The 24078-nt window shown below is 37.4% G+C and overlaps 1 protein-coding gene across 2 annotated transcripts in view; it reads left to right on the forward strand.

The window, feature by feature from the left end:
• Positions 1–24078, forward strand: part of LOC131039832 (glucuronokinase 1) — a 140778-nt gene that overhangs the window by 70233 nt on the left and 46467 nt on the right. For both annotated transcript variants that reach the window (XM_057972694.2, XM_057972688.2), the window contains 3 exons: positions 11278–11466; positions 11559–11675; positions 11924–12084. In XM_057972694.2, coding sequence (XP_057828677.1) covers positions 11278–11466; positions 11559–11675; positions 11924–12084 — 467 coding nt within the window. The remainder of the gene's footprint in view (positions 1–11277; positions 11467–11558; positions 11676–11923; positions 12085–24078) is intronic.

Genomic DNA, 24078 nt, shown 5'->3' on the forward strand with positions numbered 1-24078 from the left:
AATTGAAACCCTTTTTTGTGCGGGCAGAAAGAAGATGAAATCTTGGAAAATCGAGAGCAGAAAAATTGTGGGTAAAAAACATGAAAATGGCCACCTAAATAAAAAAACAAGACAAAAAAAATCGCGAAAATGAAAAAACGTCCGTCGCAGATTTGCAGGTCGTGAAAATGACGTGAACAAAACCCTACGCGAGAAGAACAGGTCACAAAAACGCGGAACAGGTCACGAAAAAACCCTATGGGCGCGATTTTTCCAGACATGGGTAGCCACAAAAAAAATCTCACGCGAAAAAAACGTAGATTACAGATTTTTTTTTTATAAATTTGCCCAAGAATTCTTTTGGGGCTTTGATACCATGTTCAGGAAATGAACTGGTAAAAAAGTTTCATCATTTATAAACTTGGAATATACATTTTATAGAAATACAAAACACTGTAGATATTTAAGAAGACACCTACTTCTAACTACCTGTTACTGTAGACATTTAAGATGTCTAACAACCGGTTACATTATTGACCATTAACAGTAATAATATTAAATATTATTCTAACAAAAATTTTAGATGCTAAGTGATCCTATTTGTTTGTCTAAGTGTAGACCTTTTGAGCATGAACGAGTTTTAAATGTCCAAGTCGGTGATATTTTTGTGCCTAAGTGTTAAAAGGTCCTTTAGGGGTTGTTTTCTCGCTCCTAGGAGGTTATCTAAGTTAGATTTGCACTTTATCCCTATAGAATTCTTTTTGTCTCGCTCAAATTTTGATGAATTTCGCTTAAGTCCCCATGCGTTTTATTGAAAATTTGAAGTGTCTGGATGATTTTGAGTGGAAAAATCATAAAATTCCTAATGAAAATCCATGTTCTAGTGGTCAAAAGGTCAAAAATCCTGATTGGAGGTGCTTTCCCCCATATTTCCAATGACCCATGATTTTCCCCCACTCAAAATCCTGATGGGAGGTGAATTTCCATCACATTTGTGATGGACCTTATTTTTCCCCCATTCAGATTTTTGATGGAGAGCGATTTTCCACCAAGAGGGTAATTTTTGACTAAGTGTTGGGAAATTGTCCTGATGACCTTAGTTTTTCCCTTGGGAGTGTAGATCACTTTGATGTGGATGAAATTCAAGTTCCTTATGCAAATTGATTTTCCACCAGGGCAATTCATGATCAAATTTGATGGATTTTTATGCAGAGGATTGTGCTGATGGAAGGCAAATTTTCCCAAGTGCAAGTTTTAATGAATTTCAATTTGGATAGTTATCCAGATAGAGGCTAATTTTCCCCCAAAGTGATTTTTGGACTTAGTGATCAAAATGAAGTGAAGTTTTTGACACTAGATGCAAGTCGATTTTCCCCAGAGCTTTTTGGGCAAATGTGATGATTTCTGATTGGGATTCTTATCCCAATAGAGGGCGATTTTCCCCCAAGAGGCAATTTTGATGTTTTTAATAAATTAAAAATCCAAATAAGGGGCAATTTTCCCAAGGTACCCAGAGTTGGTTAATTTTTGAAATTTTGTAATAAAGTGGGCCCAAATATAATTGTTTTTGTAATAACCAACGATTATTTAAAAAATGAAAAACAATTATTAAATGGTTTGCAATGGTCATTTAATGATTAAGTATTTTCTAGAAGTTTTTATCCCACATTGCTTGTGTGGTAAAGTTTCAAGGTGAAAACAAGAATAAAAGGACCCAGCCAACAAAAAAATAGTATTATATTTTGCTGATTGTGATTGCTAAGTGGATGATTTTGGAGATTTCTTGCTGCTGGGCAATTTTGGAGGAGTGTCCATTGGACACTATTGAAGGTTCGAAGCTGCAAATTGGTAGTTTGTTTGCCTTCTATGCCCAGGCGCTGCTATTGGAGGGCAGGTTATAGCAGATTGGTGGCCATTTTTGCCACATAAATCGATTTTGGTGAGGTGCCGCCATTCTTTGGGTTAGGTGATTTTATTTTTGGGGGTGAATTCCTCCATTTTTGGAGTGGATTGCTTGCATTTGTGAGGCACCATTGCTGATTATTGGCTGTGTTATTCTCAGATCTGCATATTTCGCCATTGCTGAAGGTGATTTGACCCCCATTGTCGGCTGGAAGCATCATTTTTTCAGACTTATTTCCTCATTTCCAGTCACTTCATACTTGGACGATTTTGATTGAAGGTCACTTTGGAGCATTCTTGAGGCATTTTCAGGGATCACCATTAATGTTGCAGGTCTGAAAACTCCATTTTCAATCTGTCTTCAGACTTGGAGTTCATTTCCAGCCACTTTATTATTGGGCAATTTCACTAAGGAGGCATTTTGGGGGCATTTTATGGTCATTTTCTGAGTATTTAGGAGTGTTTTCATCGCTGACCTGAGTCTGAAACCTTTATTTTCAGATTTGTCCTCAGACTTAGACATTTTTATCAGCTCTTTTGTGCTCAAATTTGACAACTTTGACTTAGGAGGTAAAATTCCATCGATTGCAAATGTTTATACATGGCTGCAACCTTGTTATGAGACTGATTTTAAGTGTTGCAGGTTGTCTTTAGACCTATTGGCAGCCATTGTTGAGTTTGGGAAGGTGTCTTCAGACATCCAATGCTGAAAATCAGAACTTTATACACCTTTTCCAAGTGAAATTTGACCTTTGGTATACTCTTATGATCCTAATTTTGATGAATTTTCTGAGTACACCAGGTGTCTTCAGACTTAATTTCCATATCAGACCTTACCTAAGTCTGAAATTGATGATTTTAAAAAGTTTTGTGAGGGTTTCAGACCCTATTCTTATGATATTTACATTTTATTTTCAGAATTTGTTAAGAACATGGACAAGATTTCTGATTTCCATTCCTAAAACTTAATCATTAGAAATCAAAACTAATTCTATTGTAAAAATAGTCATTAGGATGATTTTTCGGAAGTTATTGACTTCTAGCTTCGTACAGGAACTATGTCCAAGTCCGGGATTGGAGTTCGGAAGGAGCAATTGAAGATGGTCCAGGAGGGATTTTATTTGGATTCCAAAATGTGATCCTGATGGAAGGATATCACAGTCACAAACATGCGTTTCGTGAATATGAAGCGAATGCGATAGAGGATGTTCGGGACAAAGAACTAGATTCCCTCTCCTACTTATGCAAACATCATGAGGAGTGTTATTTATCATGCCGCTGGATTTCCACAATCCATACAATGCAGCGAGTTAGTTCTGGAATACGCAAGACACTATGATCCTCTCTCCAGAATGATTCGGACTCCCAAAGGGGTAACCATTGCCTATCTTGTTGAGGATGCGATTGCTGAAGTGTTTGGAATTCCCCGCAGTGCAGACATGAAGGATAGAACAAAGGAAGAGTATGAGGCCAAGTACAAATTGAAGGCGGATGCATGCAAGACCGTAGTGAATAAAGAGTGGATGATTGAGCTGAGGCCTCGTTATTCCAAGGCGCCCAAGACACTCATGTGCACAGATTTGAAGGAGGAATATAGTGACTTGGTATTCCTATTGAACCAAGTGATGGGGATGCCACAGGGAGCCTTATTTGAAGGATGGAGTTTTACTTTATCCAGGATTGTATACGAGGAACAATGATCAATTGGTCTAAAATCATCAGCGACAATCTGGATTTTCAATTGAGAAATGTGGAAAGAACTAAGTCATTCGCCATGACTTCTTACCTTGTGTATATACTTGCAAGATTTGTCACATATAAAGGATTAATATGCAGAGGTGAAGTCGGGAATGGACAAGGACAATACAAAAGTTATGAATGTTATCCACAACTGGACATGCATAGAGTTGAAAATTATAGGAGGGTGAATGATGCATTCACCATGTATATTACGAGGATGTTGCAAGACGAAATCCACAAGAGGTTTTCCAAGGAGGCAACGGAATTGATTGAACAATATGGATCATGGTACATACAATTTCCCACTTTTACATACCTAAGGATTCAGGGATTCAGATCAGAACCATACAAGCTTCCTAGGTATCCTGTAGACAAAATGATTCTACTTGAGGTGGTGAGACAGCTTCTGGAATTTGATTTCATCCAGAAGGACAAGCATAGAACGGGAATGACTTTTCCTTTTGCCATAGGAAAGACTTTGGAAGTGTGCCAATCTGTTGCTGTAGCTAGTACAGTGATTGATAAGCTTGCATTCTATTGCCTTGGAACATATAAGAAAAGAGACAAATTTGATCCACATAAGAATGCCGAAAGGATCAGAGGAGACAGATTCATACACAAGGTGGACATTGAAGATTATTGGGCTAACTTGACGGATGAACAAGTAGTGAAAAGGAGAATGTGGTCTAGGATGTCCGTGTATTTTATGAGAAAATGTGAACTCTTTCTCATTCCTGATTAGATATTGGATGATAGTGATCATATTCATCCGCAATATGAAAATGAAATGAAGAAATCTATCCTATTACCTAGTTGGTCAAAGCTAGAGATCACAGATTTGAATGTCCTTATGAGAGATGTCATGGATTTCTCCAGAGAATGGGTAGACAAATAAATGAATAGATTGATAGATATGGGCGTTGTCTTCACATATGAGAAGATGAAACAGGTGGAATCCTCTCTTGAGGATGATCAGAGAACAGTTAGTGATTTGAGGATTCATGTAGATTAGGATAGTCAAGCTCCTAAACGTAAGAAGAATACACCTGGAGAATCCAAGACGAAGGGGAAGGAGATAGTTATTCAGGAGAAAAAGAAGAAGCAAAAACCTAGCGCTCCTTTGTCTCCCCTTAGTTTCTCATCAATTAATGAGATTGACATGCGAGAGCAGAATCGAGAATTTGAGCAATTTTCCAACATAGTGATTTTACTAGATAATACTCAGGAGTTGCTTGCTACAACACAATCCGCGCCACCTAATGAAGATGATGAGTAGTCGGGATCTCCTACTGTCCTATTGGAGGTTAGCTTGGGTAATAATGTTTATGATTTCACCAAGGACAAGGAGGATGATGATGATGTTATCTTGGCATTGCGAGGGTTCGATCAGGAGATGTGTCTTGATGATGGAATGGAAATGTCCACCATTCCCAATTGGTTGATCAAGAGCATGGAGAAGAGTAAGAAAATGGTAAAGGCCCAACCTATTGATGATATTGATGATTACTTAGCTAGGAGCAATCGGGAGAAAGAACCTATGAAGGCTAAGATACTTTTGAATATAGCTAGAGATGAAACAGGGATCAACCTTATTTTTCATTTTGATCTTCTCTTTACATTCTTTCCAGAAATGACTAGGTTTCCTGCAATTGCAACATTTCACTTTGGACTTTTTAGGAGACTTAAATCTGTCTTTGGATTTGGATCTTGACTTCTCACATTGTTTTTCGCCCTACTTACCTTTTTCTTTTGATCCAAGATAAGTCATTCAGGACCTCCTTGGCTTTCATGGAAGCTTTCTTTCTCATCTCTTTTGAGATTGAGGAGAAAACAACATCATCCACCTTCAAGACAACATAAGTGCTCCCAATGACCACAATCAGTTGATCATACAAATCAGGAAAAAATACAACAAAGTTTGACATCTCTCCTCATCCATTTTCAGACCTGTTCAGCTTAAATGTGCCACTATCATATTTAATGCATTCATGTGATGTCCCGAAATGAGACTCCATCAAGTATTGAGAAAGCTTCTTGTATTATCTAGACATAGAGCTCACATGATATCAAGATGACATCCTTTATCAATCATCATCAAAAGAACATGAAGGAAACCCGATTGCATATATTGATTCTACACTGAAAAATGTAGTAACATCTATCCATGGAGTACTATTTATGTATCGATCATATATTAATGCCAACTATGCATTGTGGACTGAAGGAGCAGCCAATCTATGATTACATTAATCATTAAGTGATTCTGAGCATAAAACATCCATTCATTATTATCATTGTTAGAGATAATAGAAAGAGCACCAATTGCCATCAAGAATCCGATTATACAACTAGGAGTTATGCATACGGTCATACCACTGGTCAAAGAAGGAATTGATGATGATAAAGCTTAGGCAGCAATCATTAAAACAATTAATAAATTAATCACCAGTTAAGAGATTAGTCATTTCTTCTCGGGGTACGATGAGGAGTTTTGTATTAAGGTGGCAATGAAAGGACACAATGTTCCATGCTCACATCTTGGTATAAGGAGTATCAAATACTCACTCTCCAAGGTGAATGAGGAAGGCTATGGGTAATCTGTAGAACAAAGATCCAGTCGTTAAAGACAATGACTTAGAGAAATGCGAATTACAATAATAAAGATGATAAATGCGAATTACAATAATAAAGATGATCAATTCTAAGTAGCAGCATCTATTAGATTAATGAGGCCTCGATCTATCTAAAGAAGGCACGATTAAGATCTATATAGTAGTAAAATGATTCATAACGACTTAAAGGGATAATGATCAACTTCATAATATTTCTACGTATTGTAGAAAATTATTCAAGCATCAAGTAAGACTAGCTTTGTCATCGAAGAAATTACAATATCAATAACACATCAATAATTATCTTTGACCACTGACCGTCAGAGATAGGAATTACAGGAGCATCGATAAATATCAATTACTTATATAGAGACTTTTACTACTAATTGATCAGATCAGATCAGATCAGAACTGTCATTAAGATACAGGCAGTAACATCGTTGTTCTTGGTGGAGAATCAAGCCATCCATATTGACAGAAAGCATTCAACAGCTTGATAAAGACAACGATTCTATTTATAAGTTATACAGCTAAATGAAGAAAGACATTATTGCATTAAGGGTGGCGATTATTCAAACAAATATCAAAAGAAATATGGCCGGCTTCTCTTGAATGCTGGGCATGACTTCACATGGAATGGTGATTAAATACTCTTGCCATAGTAATTAGTAATATGCAGTGGACCCATTTTAAGAGGCGGCGATTCAGAAGTGGATAATACGTTTCCAAAAGACTGTGATTAGTAGACTATCCAAAAGGTGTGATCTTTGCTATTCGTATATGTTAGTGAAAGATGGCAACAAAACACTATGCTGATCGATGCATTAAGAAACACATAAGACAGCGATCTCTAATTAACGAGAGAGAGGTGGGATGAAGAGTTTTGTTTGAGAAGAGGTATGTCTTGTAAAGGAACAAATACATCTCTTGGAAGGTATAAGAGAAGATGATGAAAGTTGATGCAGAAAATGGTTTGGAAGACCTATGTGGAAGAGAAGAAGATGAATTGGATCACATACACCTAGTGATAAAGGATAGGTATTAAGGGGATTATTTGCAGATCTATAAATAATTTTGGAGTATAGCAGAATTCATCTTTACATAGGCCCTATTAGTGAAAGCCATCTAGATAAGTTCTATTTTTTGAACTAGTCTTAGAATTCTAAGTTAAATATTATTATGAAATATCTTCAGATTTGATTAAATTATATTTACTAATACATTGCAACTCTCACTTTAAGTTAAAAATGTTGTTTCAGGATTAAATGATGGTACAGCCCAAAAGGGGACATTACAATCAAGTGATCAACAATATTCCATACTTGTCCATTCTTAAAGAATAGATCTTTCCATATAGAAATAACTTGTTAACTAGGGACTTTGCTTGATAGATTTCACACAATTTTTGTGATAGGTTCTTCGTAGACGTCAATCAAAACGGAATTTGCAAGACAACTTATAAGAACTTTAGCCTTTCAGTCCATAATGTCATATTGTACAACTGTGGTTGCATTTGTAGATTTGGAACTTTTTCATCTTACATAGCTCAAAATTTGCACCAAAATTTTTCTACTAAAATTCCCCCTGATGTTGTTGCCATTTGCATTTCTTGCAATAAGATCACAAAGTACTTTCTTGCACAAGTTCCCACACAAATTTGGATTAACTCAAAAAACTCAACAATCCATTAACTATAACCAAAGTTGATCAAGCCTTGATACCACTTGTAATGAAGCAAGGGTAGCAAAATCATCTTCCTATGTTAATCTTGAGGGGATAGATATAAAGAAAATTTTAAAATCTGATAAATTATTATAGAAGTGCAGACGTGCATATAAAAATAACACTAGCATGTGTGGGGAAAATGCTTTCGGGAGAAAATCCGACACTTGAAAGCAACCCAATGTATTATTACAATTTACAACATAGTCATAGAGAAAGCTTTTGTAGAGTATCATCAACACGCTTGGAGAGCAAGCTTTTGCAGGAGTATCACCAACACAATTCTGAAGTAATTTTAGCTATATTTTGGTACATGCAAATTGATACAATACATTACTACAACTCCAAGCACCCAATTTATAGTCAAATGAGCAAATTGGAAATCATAATTGGTTTTGCAAGATATGTGCTAATAGACCAAGGTGTGGCCCTTAGGTTTGACCCGAAATTCCAATGCCCACCTTGAGATTGCCACATATAGGCTGACAATAGTAAATAAATAACACCTCTTACAAGTATCATAATCTATCATAAACATCCACCCAACATGGGCACCTAGTTTTTAACTCCCACTGTCATAGTGCCGGTCAGGATTCCAAAGTAACTACCCTCTTACAGGTTCTTACACATCATAGAAATCTATCATAATGTATCATAGGATCCCACAAACGAAGGGCATCCCAAATCTGCCTAAATAGGTATTTTAAATAACCCTTTATAGCATCGTACAAAGTATTGACTAATGGCAAATGATGCCACTTCAAAAGCCCACATGCCATTTCCATGCGAGGCTCAACAATTTCATTGCTTTGCTCCATCCCAATTCCATAGGGGAAAATACAATCACAAATAGAAAACAAAGAAGAAGAGGTCATGAAATAAAAGGAATATTCATGGCCACTTGTGTCAACATGCACCATTAAAAAGGTGACTTTTCCTTCTGTGATCAAAACGTGTGGTCAGATACGTCATTGGCGTATGGAGGAGATTATGAGGCAGGGTTCAAGGCTTTCCAAGGCAAATATCAATTGAGAGTCTTGAGGGCTGATGAATTGTATTTAACTTTCTTGTAAAATCCAATACAATATGCCATATCTCACATCAAGTCTATTGTCACTCTTTGTTTTTTCTTCTTGCTATGCCCCTAACCCTTTAGTGTGTATTGTGTTATGAGTTAGTCATCTTGTGTTATGAGTTAACTATTAAATAAGATACATAATCATAATCAAAATCATAAATTTGTATTTAGGTTGTCCAAGGAGTTATATTTTAGTATATAAGTTGGTCTAGGTGGTATACAATGCATAAGTATGGTATATATAGGAGGTATAGATTAGTTATTATCATTATGTTGAGTGTTGGTTCTTGTTGAAATTTATTGGAGTTATATTTTAGTATATAAGTTGGTCTAGGTGGTATACAATGCATAAGTATGGTATATATAGGAGGTATAGATTAGTTATTATCATTATGTTGAGTGTTGGTTCTTGTTGAAATTTATTGGAGGTATCCACCTTGAAGTGGATTGGGAGGTTGCCCCCTCAAAGTGGCATATTATTTTAAGTATTTGTAGAATATTTCTTATTGTCTTCTCTCTTGTGTAGGCATCGTGAAGGCAAGTGATTTTCTTTAGTTTTGTTTTTTTATTTTTTGATTGTCATAGAGTTTTTTTAGAAAATATTGAAGAATCTTCAATCCACATTTGAGAGGAATTAGAGTAGAATTGAGTAATTTATTGTAGAATTAGGGTTTCAACCCAAAACTTTTGTGAATCATATAGCTCCTAGAATTTGAGCGAATATATTCTTGATTTTTGAAGGTTTTTTCAGGAGGTAATTGAAGAGTCTGATAAATATTTTAGAGAAATTTGAGCTGAAATAAGTTACTTATTACAAAATTAGGGTTTCCAATAAATTTGAGCCCAAGGCTGCGAATCAGCTAATTTCTCGGATTTTTTTTTGGGAAAGTGACATTGAATCCTTGGTAAGTTACAGTAAACATTCAGAACATTTTATTTTCATTTGTGTGATTTAATTTAAAAAAAATTGTTTAAACTTCTTCACAACAAGAAGTAGCAAAAGAAGAAAAATAAAAAAGAACAAGAACAAAAAGTAGAAGAACAAGAAGAAGAAGTAAAAGAACGAGAACAAGAGCAAGAACAAGAGTAAGATCAAGAAAAAGAGCAAGAACAAGAGTAAGAGCAAGAGCCAGAGCAAGAACAAGAGAAAGAACAAGAAGAACAAGAAACAGCAAAGAGAAGAACAAAAAGCAAAAATATTAGATGAAGAAAAAGAAAAAAAAAAAGTTAGTATTGAGGACAATTCTTTTGTAAAGAGGGGGGAAATGCTATGCCCCTAACCCTCTAGTCTCTATTGCATTACGAGTAGTTGGCTTGTGGCTACCTTAACTCATAAATAAGTTACTTAATCATTATTATAATCACATATATGTATTTAGGTTGTCCTAGGAGTTATATTTAAGTTGGCCTAGGTGGTATCCAATGCATAAGCATGCTGTACATAAGAGGTATAGGCTAGTTATTATCATCGCGTTGAGTATTAATTCTTGTTGAAGACTATTGGAGGTATCCCCATTGAAGCGGATTAGGAAGTATCCCCCTCGAAGTGGCATATTATTATCAAGTATTTGCAGAATATTTCTTGTTATCTTCTCTCTTGTGCAAGTTATTTCATAACACTTACCCTATTAAGTATAGTGCATGGGGCTAACGATTTGATTATTTTAGACTAAGAGTTGTGTTGCATAATATATGCCATCCACGTTTCTAAGTTGGCCTTTTGCCTCTGCATTTTTAAAGCTATAATCTGTGTTGCATAGATAGTACATTGTACTGATTTGAAATAATTTATATACTGCCATCCTTAGCACATCATTAATGTTTTACATCTTGAATTGCTCTTTTAACTGTGGACTTTACTAGGCTGATGTCTCAGCTTGCTAAGTAACATGGGTTCCTGAAGTTGTTTGATAAAATTTCTTGTTCATGAACCACATTTCCTTTCAATCGCATGGCCAAACATTTCAGTCGTTTTAGATTGGGTATGCTTACAAAATCAAAATAATATCAGGTTGGCTTGGTAATAAGTTTCTATATATTATTATATGAATTATCCAAAAATCATCCTGAATGTTCTAGTTTTACATTTAAGGTTCGAACTTGCTCTTGGGGAGGTATATGGTTTGTCATTCTCTTTGCTTCCATTTTGTCATTCTTTGTACAAGGAGAATGCTCTTTGCTTCCTTCAGAAAAAAATGTTAAGATGACTATATCTATTATGATGTTTGCTATCTGATTTTGCAGACAGGGCTTTCAGGTTCTAGTGCAATAGTATGTGCTGCCTTGAATTGCTTGCTTGATTTCTATAGTGTAAGACATCTGGTGAAAGTGGAAGAAAGGCCAAACTTGATACTTAGTGCAGAGGGAGAGTTAGGTATCACTGCTGGTCTCCAGGACCGTGTAGCACAGGTCTATGGAGGTGTTGTGTACATGGTATGCTCAATCATTTGGTTGGTATGTTTCAGTCATATGATACATGACCAGAATTCTTGATTTTATTATCTTGTGAAACATTGAAATGACAGGATTTTAAGAAAGAGTATATGGACAAGATGGGACATGGTATATATATACCTCTGGATCCTGCAATGCTTCCGCAAATGCACCTTATTTATGCTGAGAATCCTAGTGATTCTGGAAAGGTATGTAGTAGTCCTTAATTGAAAACATCTGATGTGACTAGCTCTTGTTGGAGAGATTTTGCACCAGACTGGAGCTTGAAATCTCTCTTTAAGTGCTTGATGTATCTGTTACATTGAGACCATAGGATTAGTTAACATGGATATAACTCACTCTTGAAAGTGATCTAGCATAGATCTTTCACATAAAGTTTTGCAGAGTTGAGAACTGTGTTCCTTAATAATCTCTCTCTCTTTTGATACCAATGTAGATACATAGTGCTGTGAGAAAGAGGTGGCTTGATGGAGAGGAACTAGTCATAAAATCAATGGAAGAGATTGCTGGGTTGGCATCACAAGGTCGTGATGCACTGCTGGAAAAAGACTACTACAAGTTAGCAAAACTTATGGATCGTAATTTTGATCTGCGCAGGTATATTATCCCTCTTTGCCCCTAATCATTGTCTTTTGATATCTATGATTAGTAATATTTGATTCACACTGATTTTTGTTTGATTTTTTGCAATTAATGCCGGCCGTTTTCACAAAAAAAAATAAGGACATTTTATTGCTCTAAAGTTCTAAGCATCTGCCTACTACTATTTCCTTTTAGCCAAACCCATATAACAAGCTATGAAGATTTGGGGTGGTTAATGATTGTACACTTGACAATGTTTTTAGATTATAACAACTTTTAGATAAGGTTTGAGATTGTACACCTGGCTGTTCTGTTATCTGCTATACTTCTCTTATGAGTAATCTGGAGATATTTGGTAAATGTAATGAAGGTTAAAACCTGTGATCAAAGGTGGCCCTTTTCAATGTCCTTACCTTTAGTCTTAGGAGTGAAAATGAATATGGGCTGACTGGTTTTGTATCATTTAAAAAAATGAAGTAAAATTAGTCTGATAAATCATTTCACTGGACAATTGTAACAACCACTATTCTAATAAAACGAAATACAGTCAACTAACTGTTGTGACCATTTCACACATCGCCCCATTGCAAATGGGGACCCCTGCTTTTTGCTTTCTGGGGTTTGTTTTTAGGTCTTTTAGGGTTTTGTCTGTTAGCCTTTAGCTTTTGAGTGTCGCCAAGGGGATCACCTGGATAGCAGGTTCTACTTGAGTTAGGTCAAGTTGGTGAGTGATGAAGTCTGGAATGTCCTGATCCTGAAATTTGGCTAAGTCTGGAATGTCCTGATCTTGAATTTGACTAAGTCTAGAAACTGAAAATCCTCCAAAAACTAGATTTTGCAATATAGCTCCTGGAGGGCTGAAACCACTCTCAAACATCCTGAAAGTATATATGGAATATAACTTAAAGTATATTCTTCTTACTTATACTTAAATGTTATATTCCATAAAATTATCCTGACAGAGAGTTCAAAAAGTCAAATTTTGCTCCTGACCCTTCCTGAGGGTCCAAAGCGAATTTCGCTCCTGACCCTCTCAGGAGGTCCAAAGCGAATCTCGCCCCTGACCCTTCCAGAGGGTCCAAGGCGAAGATCAATCTAGGACTCATTTCTTGCCTTATTTGACCAAATTTTGAAGGGAAAGTTGGAAATGTTTGAAAACCTTGAAAAAATGATGAAGTTTAGCCTAGATTGTGAATTTCGCTCCTGACCCTTGCTGAGGGTCCAGAGCGAAATTCATTATAAACTTCATTTGCCACCTCGTTTGAGCTTGAAACCTTGTTCCTGGCCTTGAAAACGATCTTACCTTGCCCTGTGAAGTGATTTGAAACTTGAAGATTGAGCAGTTTAGCCTAGATTGTGAATTTGGCTCCTGACCCTTGCTCAGGGTCCAGAGCGAAAATCTTATTTGAGCCTATTTGTCACTAATTTTGGCTAAATTTTTATGTGCAAGGTCTCCTGGAAGGAATGTTGAACATCATTCAAGGGTTTGGACGCTTGAAAAATGGGGAATTTTGGGCAACAAAGGTAAATTCGCTCCTGACCCTTGCTGAGGGCCCAGGGCGAAATTTTGAATAGCTCTCATCTTGCATGGAAAAAAGTCAAGTTTTGGACATAGATGAAACAAGGACATCTCCCTTTACTCACCTGAGAAAGTGTCAATTTGAAAATGTGAAGGATTTTGTTGAAAACTTAAAATTCGCTCCTGACCCTTGCTGAGGGTCCAGGGCGAAAATCTTGTGGGAGATGTTTTTTGCTTAGTCTTGGTTGAATTGGAATGTCAAAGAGGTTTCAAAGTGAGAAATGAAACATTTTGAGTCAAGATTGCAAATTTCGCTCCTGACCCTTGCTAAGGGCCCAGGGCGAAAAACCTAAAATTGGACTTTTTCCTCCAGAATTGAGCAAAGCTAGGCCTATGAATAAGCTTGAGATGATGTTCTAATGCCTTGGAAAGTGATTCGAAGTTGGAAGGATGAAGGAGTTGTCCTAAAACCAAAAAGTCGCTCCTGACCCTTGCTGAGGGTCCAGGGCGAAAATCATAAAACCAACATGTTCCTTTCCAATTTGTGCTAAGACAAGGTTATACCAAGGTAGAAATGGCCTTCGAAAAAATGATGATGGATTGAGTCTAGATTTGCAAAATCGCTCCTGACCCTTGCTAAGGGTCCAGGGCGAAAAACTTGGAATGAGGATTTTCTTGCTTAGTTTGGAGGCATAAACATGATCTTGCTTGGTGAAGAAGTTTTTGGATGAGGAAATGAGGATTTTTAGTCAAAGTTGCAAAAATCGCTCCTGACCCTTGCTGAGGGTCCAGGGCGAAAATCCTTAAAACACCTATTTTGCCTTGCAATAACAAACCAAACATGCATGGAATGAATGAAGAAGATCATTGCTTAACCTTGTGAAAAAGATTGGAGCTAAATGATGGAAGAGTAAGCACAAATTTGAAAAATCGCTCCTGACCCTTGTTGAGGGTCCAGGGCGATAAAATCCTAAATGCACTTTTCTTCCAAAATTCAAGTGAAATCAAGCCCAAACTCCAGTAAAAGATGCCATTTGGAGTGCCTTGGTGATATTTTGGATTTGCAAAAATTGGATATTCAAGGTCTAATTTGGAAAATCGCTCCTGACCCTTGCTGAAGGCCCAGGACGAAATTATTGTCAATCTTCATTGTGGCCTTAATCAAACATTGATATTCCTCAAACCCCCCAAAATTGCTAAGTTCGAGACATTTGGAAAATTAAATCAAATTCGCATTAAATTAGAGGCATATTTAATTTAATGAATTAATTTTTAAGCCTTGAAATAATAAAGAATTCCATCTTGGAGGCATCTAAAATTAATTTTTTGAATTAAAATTTGCTAGTGAGCGCTCAAAGGCATTATTTTGCCTTTATAGGCAAGTCGGCCCACCTTTTTAAAGAGTTTTTATCTATTTTTTTATCCCTTTTGCCAAGTCGGCCTTGGAGGAAAGAAGGTGAGGGCTCTATATAATGAAGGTGCTTTGTTCAAGTTTTAATCATTCATTCATCCCTTTTTAAATGCGAAGTTGAAGTGCGAATTGGAGGAGCGAAATATAGCATGTTGGAGGCGAAATTCTACTAAGTGTGGAGACTAAGGAGGGTGAAATTCATTTTGAAGGCTATTGGAGAGGCGAATTTCTTGCTAGATTGGAGGATAATTTCCAGATTTTTGAAGGTATTTGAAGGCGAATTTCCAGATTTTGAAGAAGCTAGTGGAAGGTGGAGCTCTTTTGAAGACTAATGGAGGTGTAATTCATCCAAGGGAAGACTATAATCCAAACCTTGTCTAGCAAAATCCAGTCTTCTTTCATCATTTTCGAAGGTTTTATATTAAAAGCATTCAAGGAGGAGGTATGAAGAATCATTTTGAAGTTCTTATTCAAGACTTATTGTGATCTCATTGCAATTTTGTAAAATCTAAGTCTTGAAAATCTAATTTCGATTCATAATTAATTTGAAAATGTATAATTCTTGTTTTATCATGTCTTTTTCAATTTAATATCTTAAGTTATACCCTTGAAAGGTCTTAAATTTCGTGCTTTAAGGTTTGATGCTCAAAGACTAACTTTAATCTTTTGTGTAGGCATCAAATGGCGACCTCAGAGTCGGAAGATCAGCTACTTGGCAGTATCATCAAAGAAGATCAAGCAAGGATAAGGGCGACCTCCTCCAGTCTAGCATCGACAAGGATGGCCTTCTTCGGTCAAGCATCATCAGGAATAGCCTCTTCCAATCTAGCATTCCAAGGCGAGGTACATCATCATCCTGCACATCAAAGACAAAAGAAGTCAGAGCAAGGGTTCGTTGGGGAAGCAGATAGTTTCAGAAGAGTTAATTAAAGCTAGCTTCTCAGCAACATCAAGTTGAATATCTACCAAGTTACAAGTGTCAGACGAGGTGGCATCCCAGTCATCACTCCTCCAGTTGGGTTGGTCCACCTCAGCATGTCCAGATTCAATGTACCTGGCTCATTAAAGGTGGCACAAACTTCGATGTACCTACCCTAGCTATCCATTGGTCGAATTTTCCAGAGAAGACATGTGTCCAATTAATACAATTATTTCATTGGTCAGAATTGAGTTTGTTGTAACAAACCCTAATTAGGGTTTCCTTTGTAGAATCTTGGCCATTGATCTCAAATTGATCTTAGCCATTGAATTGCATTAAGGGCACTATATAAGCCCCGACTCTTCATTTTTGTAAGGGGCTAATATAGAAAAGTGTTAGTCATTAATAGTTAGAAGGTGAATAGTCAGTTGATAGAATAGCAATTAGAGTAGAATAGGAGGACAAGGCAAGAAATTGTTGCCATTGATTGTAAACAAACTCCATTTTCATTGAAGTAATGGTGAAGTGTGTCGTTTCTTGCAATATGCATGGTTTCTTGTTGAATCTTCAATTCTAGATGATTAGATTGAATGAAGAAAATTGTTGAATGCACCTGTGTGGAATCCGTCTAATCCAAACCACTAGCCTCTTGCTGATGGTAAGTGTGCCTTGCGTGGTCAATTGGAACAAAATGAGCTTAATCTTAAGTCGTTACACGTCTATTGTTCATGCATTATCTTGAATGTTGATCAGTGTATGATGGTGTACGATTTGAACATATTGGAAGCACCCCTTAGAAGATCGCATTGAGCTGGTGTCGAATTGTTCAAGCCTGAAGGTGAGACCCAGCCCAGTAGGAATCCACCTAGTCATTCATCCATCTTCTCGCATTCTAGGTAGTAGAGTAGACTTCCTGAACCTTGCATCTTTTGCCATTTGTTTGTCTTCCAGTTAGTTAATAGGACTTGTGATTCCAGCAAATCAGACGTTTAGGTCGTCAAGTGTAAGTCTCCTTGTGATTCCAGCAAAATCACATCATACCATAGAGAGCTTATCTACACGTAGAGATCCTACAACAAAGAACCTTGAAGTCATCCTGATTGATCCTTTTCGCGACATCTTCAGCATTCAGAGACTTTATTCAAGAGAGGATAAGGTACCTTTAGGTATTTTATTCTGTGTTTGGTTGTGTACAAAATACACATCAACACTAACTTATCATAAAAGCAGGAATTAACAACTATCTTCAACTTCAGCTGCAAAGGAAAAAAGATAACTGCCTGCTTAACATCAGAAAATGAAAACTAACTAATTTAACTGAAAGTAGTTGAACTATAAAAACAGTTAAGGATTATTCTTAAAATGCATGAACGAAAGTTTCAATTAATAACTCTACTCTATCAAAGAAATAGATAGGGCTCAGAGATAACAACTCATTAAGCTTCCTAGTTGGAACTTTCTGTCCTTGACATAGTCTGGAAGAGGAAGAGCATCATCAAGGGCTTTTCCACCCAACCACAGACTTGGCAATCTCTCGTGCCCCTCCCTATTGGAAGTGGCCCGAACCTGCACGAGGGTGCAGACTAAGGACGAGACCTAGTTGCCATGTTGCCATCTGAGCTTGGTGTTTAGAACCTACACAAACTAGTCAGTCACACACTATAGGTACCCCCTAACTACTAGTATGACTCCTCTGACTAGTAGGTGTATCTAGTTCATGTGAATTGACAGTGGCTTGCATAAAGCAGCATCACCTTGGCCATGGTTTTAACATTGCAAGCACGTTTAATGTGTTGTCAGCATTCACTAACCTTGCTCGACTTGTACATACTGGAGTTCAATTGATTCATTGGACACATAACATTTGGGTATAGTTGACCATTGGCTCTTTAACCATTAATTACAAATCTGTCTTATGTCTACTAACATTACGGTCTACAATGACCTTCTTAGGATAGTAACATTCACTCGAGCCCAACTGACTCACTGGTTTACTAACCAACTATCCAGCCAACTTGTTCAATGTCTACTGACAATAATAGTCACGAGCGACCATCATAGGATAATAACATACACTTGAGCCCAATTGACTCATCAAATATAAATAGCATTAAGGTTCATCTGACCTACCAAATCCTTAACCAATTGATTTCACATATCTACTGATATTAATGGTCTCTAACGACCGTTCAAGGGATTATGACACAAATCAGCTCAGCCAACTGCTGGGTAACAAACTCGCATTGCTCAACTGTCATCTGAGGTTAAACATTTGCAACTTTAACTTTTAGAACAAAGATATCGGATTAATTTCTGTTTATGACAGCAACAATTCATCTAATTTAAACAAAGGCTTCCCTATTTGAGATGACCCCCTCTAAGGAATGATTGGACCCTCAAGCTGAACCCATCATATGTTACTTTTAGTTATAACCAGTTTACTTAACTCTTTGCTTTTATTATTAAAGATTCTACTAACAGATTTTCTTTCTATTAAGTGGTGATGATCTATAGATGTATTTTTAAATTGTAGTGATTATAAAACTCAGACATAATTTGACTGGAGATAGTGTCTTTTTATTCTATTGCATGCATAGTGGATATTTAAGCTAAAAGCTCTGTGGAGGCTTGTTGTGACCTATTTTCACACATCGCCCCATTGTGAATGGGGACCCCCTGTTGGTTTGCTTTTTAGGGCTTTTGGTCTTAGCTTTGCAATTTCATTTAGTCTTTTCTTTGAGAGTTTAAGGTTAGATTTGTTGAAGGGTTTCCCGAGTCAAGCTAGAAGTTCATGCTCAAAATGTTGTCAAGACGTTGTCAAAATGCTTAGAAGGTTTGAAGGATGAGGATCACAATTGCTTTGGGTCATTTCTGAAAACTTTCTATTTTTAGAAATTTTGCTTTTTGCTTTTTGCTTTTTTTGCTTTCTTGACTTTTGGCACTTTGGGACCAATCCGGGAAGCAACTTTATTGGCTTATTTTTTTGCTTTTTTGCTTTTTGCTTTTTTTTACTTTTTTGAAAGTAGGTTTAGGGTTTGGTCCTTTAGGTTGTGGCATCAGTGCCCATGTCTTCGGAATCAAAAAATTATATCTGTGTAAAAATCAGGAAAAAAGCAAGGACCTAGGGTTTTGTTCCAGAAGATCAAAACATGGCAGTTCGAATGAAGATGGTTTGGAAGAAAAAAATGGCATGAAGGTCAAAAAGAAAGCATGGCTTATGAGTCTTCAAGTCCGCCATGTCCAAGAGAAAGATTGTCCAATGATGCATGAAGCCCGCCCTGGCAAATGGAAGGCAAAGTCCAATGGTTCACCAAGTCCGCTAAGCACATGAGATTCAATGTCCAAAGATGCACAAAGTCCACCTAGGCATGGTGGAAGGTATGTCTAAGCAGCTGTAGGTTCTGATCAGCATATGGAAGGATGTGTAAACTCTCTCAAAGTCCGCCCTCTGTAACTAAGATTGTCCAAACAAACCTTAAGTCCACCAAGGGAAGCAAGGGGAAATGGCACAAACAAGATAAAATTTGCCCTAGCATGGCAAGATGAAGGCAATATCTAAACAAGTTGGAAGTCCACCTTGCACCAACATTGGCATGTTCCAACAAGCATCAAAGTCCGCCCTATGAAGAGCATGGCCAAACCTATAGGCTAAGTCTGCCATGGCCAAAGGAACCTCAAAGTCCGCCTTGTCTAAAACATTCATCAACTCCGCTCTAGGCATATGAGAGGATGTCCAAATCAAGGCAAAGTCCGCTAGGCACATGGAAAGGTATGGCCAAAGGAGCATAAAGACCGCCATGTTTTGGCAAGGCATTAGTAAAGTCCGCCTTGGCTAATGAAGAGTGAACTCCGCCTTGTCCAATAAGACTTAAAGTCCGCCTAGGAAGATACGAAGAATATGTCTTAACAAATTGGAAATCCGCCTAAGGAGGGAAAAGCAAGAGGTAGATGGCATTTGAATCATGAAGTCCGCTTACATCAAGAAGCCTAAGTATTTGCCAAGTCCGCCCAGTCAATAGGAACAATGGCAAAGGAAGTATAAAGTCCAAGTCCGCCAAGGGAGAGAAATGAAAAATAAGTCCAAACATGTGCCAAGTCTGCTTTGGCAAAGAGGCCTTGAAGTCCACCTTGGAAGTAGAAAGCACTATCCATCATGATGCAAAGTCCGCTAAAGGAGATACAAGGTCTGACCTAAGACATGGACAACATGGCGCGAAGAAAGTAAGTTTGCCATGCCATTAATGGAAAATGGCTAGACGAATAACAATTTCGACAAAGAAGCACATGGAATCAACCATTGAAGGGTCAATTAGTCGAACGGGTTGGAAAAATAAAGCTTGACACTTACAATATTTTTAAATTTTTCCAACACTTAGAACTATTTTCGAAGAGAAAATAAAGTTTGACGCTTAGAAAGATTTTCGGAAAATTCAACACTTAGGAAAATTTCAAACTTTGAGAGAAGATTCTAGAAGGTTCCTTGTTTTTGGCTAGGATGAATTCTTGAGAGAAAATAAAAACTTTCCATTTTGGAAAAATTAAAACAGGGCTAAGTTCGATGAATCTAGTGAAAACACAAAAAAACAAAAAAAAACATTAAGCTTCTAAAATTAAAATTCCTAACTCTTTATCTATTCAACCAGTCACTTTCAAATTCATTATTCAGGTTTGGAGATTGAAGTTCGATTTTGGAAGAAGTTTTTGAAGAAATAAAATTTTCCAAGTGTTGAAAGACAGAAAAGAAAATAAGTGTTTTTTATGAATTTTAGACAGAATTTTCAAGATTAAAGGTAGATTTTCAATCACAAGAGCAAATTTGAAGGTCCAGAATCCGAGTTTGAGTGATTACTTTTACCCCCCCTTCTGTCTTATTCCTTCATTTCAAAATTTACAAAGTACTTGGCCAAATTCTTCCACTTTCAGTCTGATTTTTCACAGATATTTAGCTTTTGACAGGCTGAAAGTGAAATTTTCTGAGATAAAACATCCAAAATCAGCATTAAAACTCCAAATTATCTCAAGAAATAATGTTAATTTTTATGTCTTTTGTAGGTTGATGACTACCAAAGGAGCACCTTCGAGAAAAACACAGATGAAGTTCACCAGTAAAGGGTTGCAGCCAAAATCGAAAATTAATTCTAAATGGAAGAATGTCACAAATACCAACCTCGGGCATGTAGATTTTAGAGAATTCAGGAGGAGAATGTACGGGCACGATGGGTACCCGCCAACACCTATTGCCCACCGGATGATGAGAAATGGCATCGTCTAGGCAGCTGGATTTCCACCAGCCATGGAATGTGCAGCATTGATGGTCGAATGTGCTATTCACTACAACGCACAAGAAAGAGAGATCATTGCACCTGATGGAAGAGTTTTAGCTCATCTTGGAGAGTTAGCCATTCAGGAAGCGTTTGGGATACCAAACTATAACAAAACTTCATATAAAACCAAAGAAGACACCCAAAAACTTTATGATGGCCAGCTTGACCTCTGTGCGACAAATATCAACAAGTCATGGTTAGAAAAGCCTAGGGCTTCCCTCAAGAAAGTGCCAAAGAAGCTATTGCGCACATACTTAAAAGAAGAATATGGTGACATCATCCTACTGCTGAATAGAGTAATGGGCAGCCCTCAAGGTGCACCATTCAAAACATGGATGTATTACTTCATCCATTAGATCACCTCAAGAGTTAAAATGTTCAATTGGTCCCGAATAATCAGTGATAATCTAGATGAACAGCTGAAGAACTTAGAAAGGACAAAATCATTTTATATGAGCTCCTACATTGTCTATTTGTTGGCCAAAAACTACAGATATACAGGATTGATTTGCAAGGGCATAGTAGGCAATGGAGAGAATGAGTTCAAGTCCTATGATTGTTATCTGTGGTTGCAGCTTAGTGAAAAGACCCACTTCAAGCAGGTAAATGATGCATTCCTAATGTATATCACAAGGACACTGCAAGGAGGGACCCATTAGAGGCTTTCTCATGAAGCTAAGAGTTTAATCAACAAGTATGGATCTTGGTTTATCCAATTTCCAAAATTCACATACATAAGAGTTCAAGGTTTTACTGGTTGTCCTTACCGGCTTCCAATCTATCCTACCAACATAATGGTCCTGCTTGAGGTCCTTAGATAGTTGGAGACATATCAGAACTTCCAAAGAGCCATGCAGAAGGCAGCTATTTCCTTTCCTTTCTTCATCGAAAATATGTTGGAGCCTTGTCCAACAACACAGGCAGTTGAGAGTACCAGGCTTGGGATGCATTGGTACCCTTTCACATTCTACCGGTCTAGAGCTGATTATGACCCTCACAACAATATTGGGATAGTGAATGGAGAAAGGTACATACATAGAGTAGACTTGGAAGACTTTTGGGCAAATGCTGCCGATGAGTTTGACATCAGGAAAAAGCTATGGTCCAGACTACCAGTAAGCTTGATTAGAACTACTGAACTTTTTCGTGTGCTAGATCATTTGGAAGATGATGGAGAATACACTCAGCCTCACTTTGATGAGAATATACCTCTTCTTCCTGTGAGATGGTTTGAACCAGAGCATGCAAATTTGACTACTTTAATGAGGCTAGTGGTCAAGTATTCTGAGTGGTGGGTCGATCGCAAGTTCATCAGCTAAGACGAAAGAATATAACCTTGATTTATAACCTGATGGTTGAAATATAAACATATTCTTCAAATGCAAAAGCATCTCAAAATGCCAAACCCATTGAAAGTACTAATTCTAGGAAAAAGAAGAAAGAAGTTGGATGCTCTTCAAGGACAAAGGGCAAGACAGTTATAAATGAAGGACCTACTCAGAAGAAGCAAAGGAAGGAACCATCTCATTTTGCCACATCTGGGAATAGAAACAATGTATTAACTATTGATGAGTCATTGGCTGAGATAAAGATTCTTTCTCCAGTCCATGGAGAAAATGTAGAGTCAATCTAGTAGGAAGATGAAGAACCTCCATCTGCTACAAGCACAAAAATATTGGAGTCAGATAATGAAATGGATATTCTAGGCAACGAATTTCAAGAGGGAATGATTTCTGCTCTTCGAGGAGGCCAGCGTATGCCGTGTGAAGAGAATGATCAAGAAGAGGAAGGCATTGAGCAGCCTACAGTTCCTCACTGGCTGAAAGTAAAAGCACCAGTGGAAGTTCAGGAAGAAGAATATGACACGACCGATTTCTTGGCTAGATTAGGAGGGGTTGCTACAAAGAAGCCTGCTAGGAAGTTTTCCACAATCTAGAGAGATAAGATAGGCTGTCGAACAATTCAGATTGTTGTACCAAAAGTAAACAAGTCAAAAGAGGATATAACCCATCAAGAATATGAAATTACCACCTTTGACTTGGGACCAACTACCAAAGGTCAAGAGGTGGAAGACTTGGACAATTTAGTCGCTTCCATGAAGGCAAGGATAGATAAGGAGGTAGGAAAGAAAAAAGAATATAAGGAAATTGAGCGTCTAAAGGAATACATTCAACACCTGACCAAGCCACTTAACCAAGGCGATGCATCAGTTCCTCTACTTTTGAATCCTTCACAAGGAGCAACTGAAGATCTTGAGGAAGAAAAGGTGACAACCAGAGAATCTAAAGAGTGGATGGCAAGCAAAAGAGAAGAAGCAGCCACATTCATGGATAAATTAATGCTGACATATGGACAGACTTCCTTCTTGCTTTCCAGAATTGCGAATATGGCAGAAGCATGGGCTGACCTTCAGGATATTCAGGATAGAGTTATCCTGTGCCTTAGATTATTGAAAGGCATACATAAGCAAGAGTTGATTGATAAGGAGATAATTGCAGCAGGGTCTGCCTATGATTTTAATGCATGGCATTGGGCATTAGTTGCACACAGCGAAATCCTGGAGAAGGTAAAGGATGAAAGTGTTAAGTCCGAGGAGCAGATTAAAGAAATAAAAAACAAGATTCTCCTTGTAACTGCTATTTTTCTTGAAAAAGAAACCATCCGGGAAAGTGAAATGTGGTTGGAAAATCTCAAGCTCAAAACTCAGGAGATTTTCTTCACTGTCGCAGGACTAGTCTTGAAGCAAAATTTAACCAAGGCAACAAAATTCTTGTCCATCTGAGATGCCTTCCAAAAACAGGAACTGGAATGGGAGATTGCATTCGCCACTTGTGTA

This window comes from Cryptomeria japonica, chromosome 5, assembly GCF_030272615.1.
Source record: "Cryptomeria japonica chromosome 5, Sugi_1.0, whole genome shotgun sequence".
NCBI classification, from domain to species: Eukaryota; Viridiplantae; Streptophyta; class Pinopsida; order Cupressales; family Cupressaceae; genus Cryptomeria; species Cryptomeria japonica.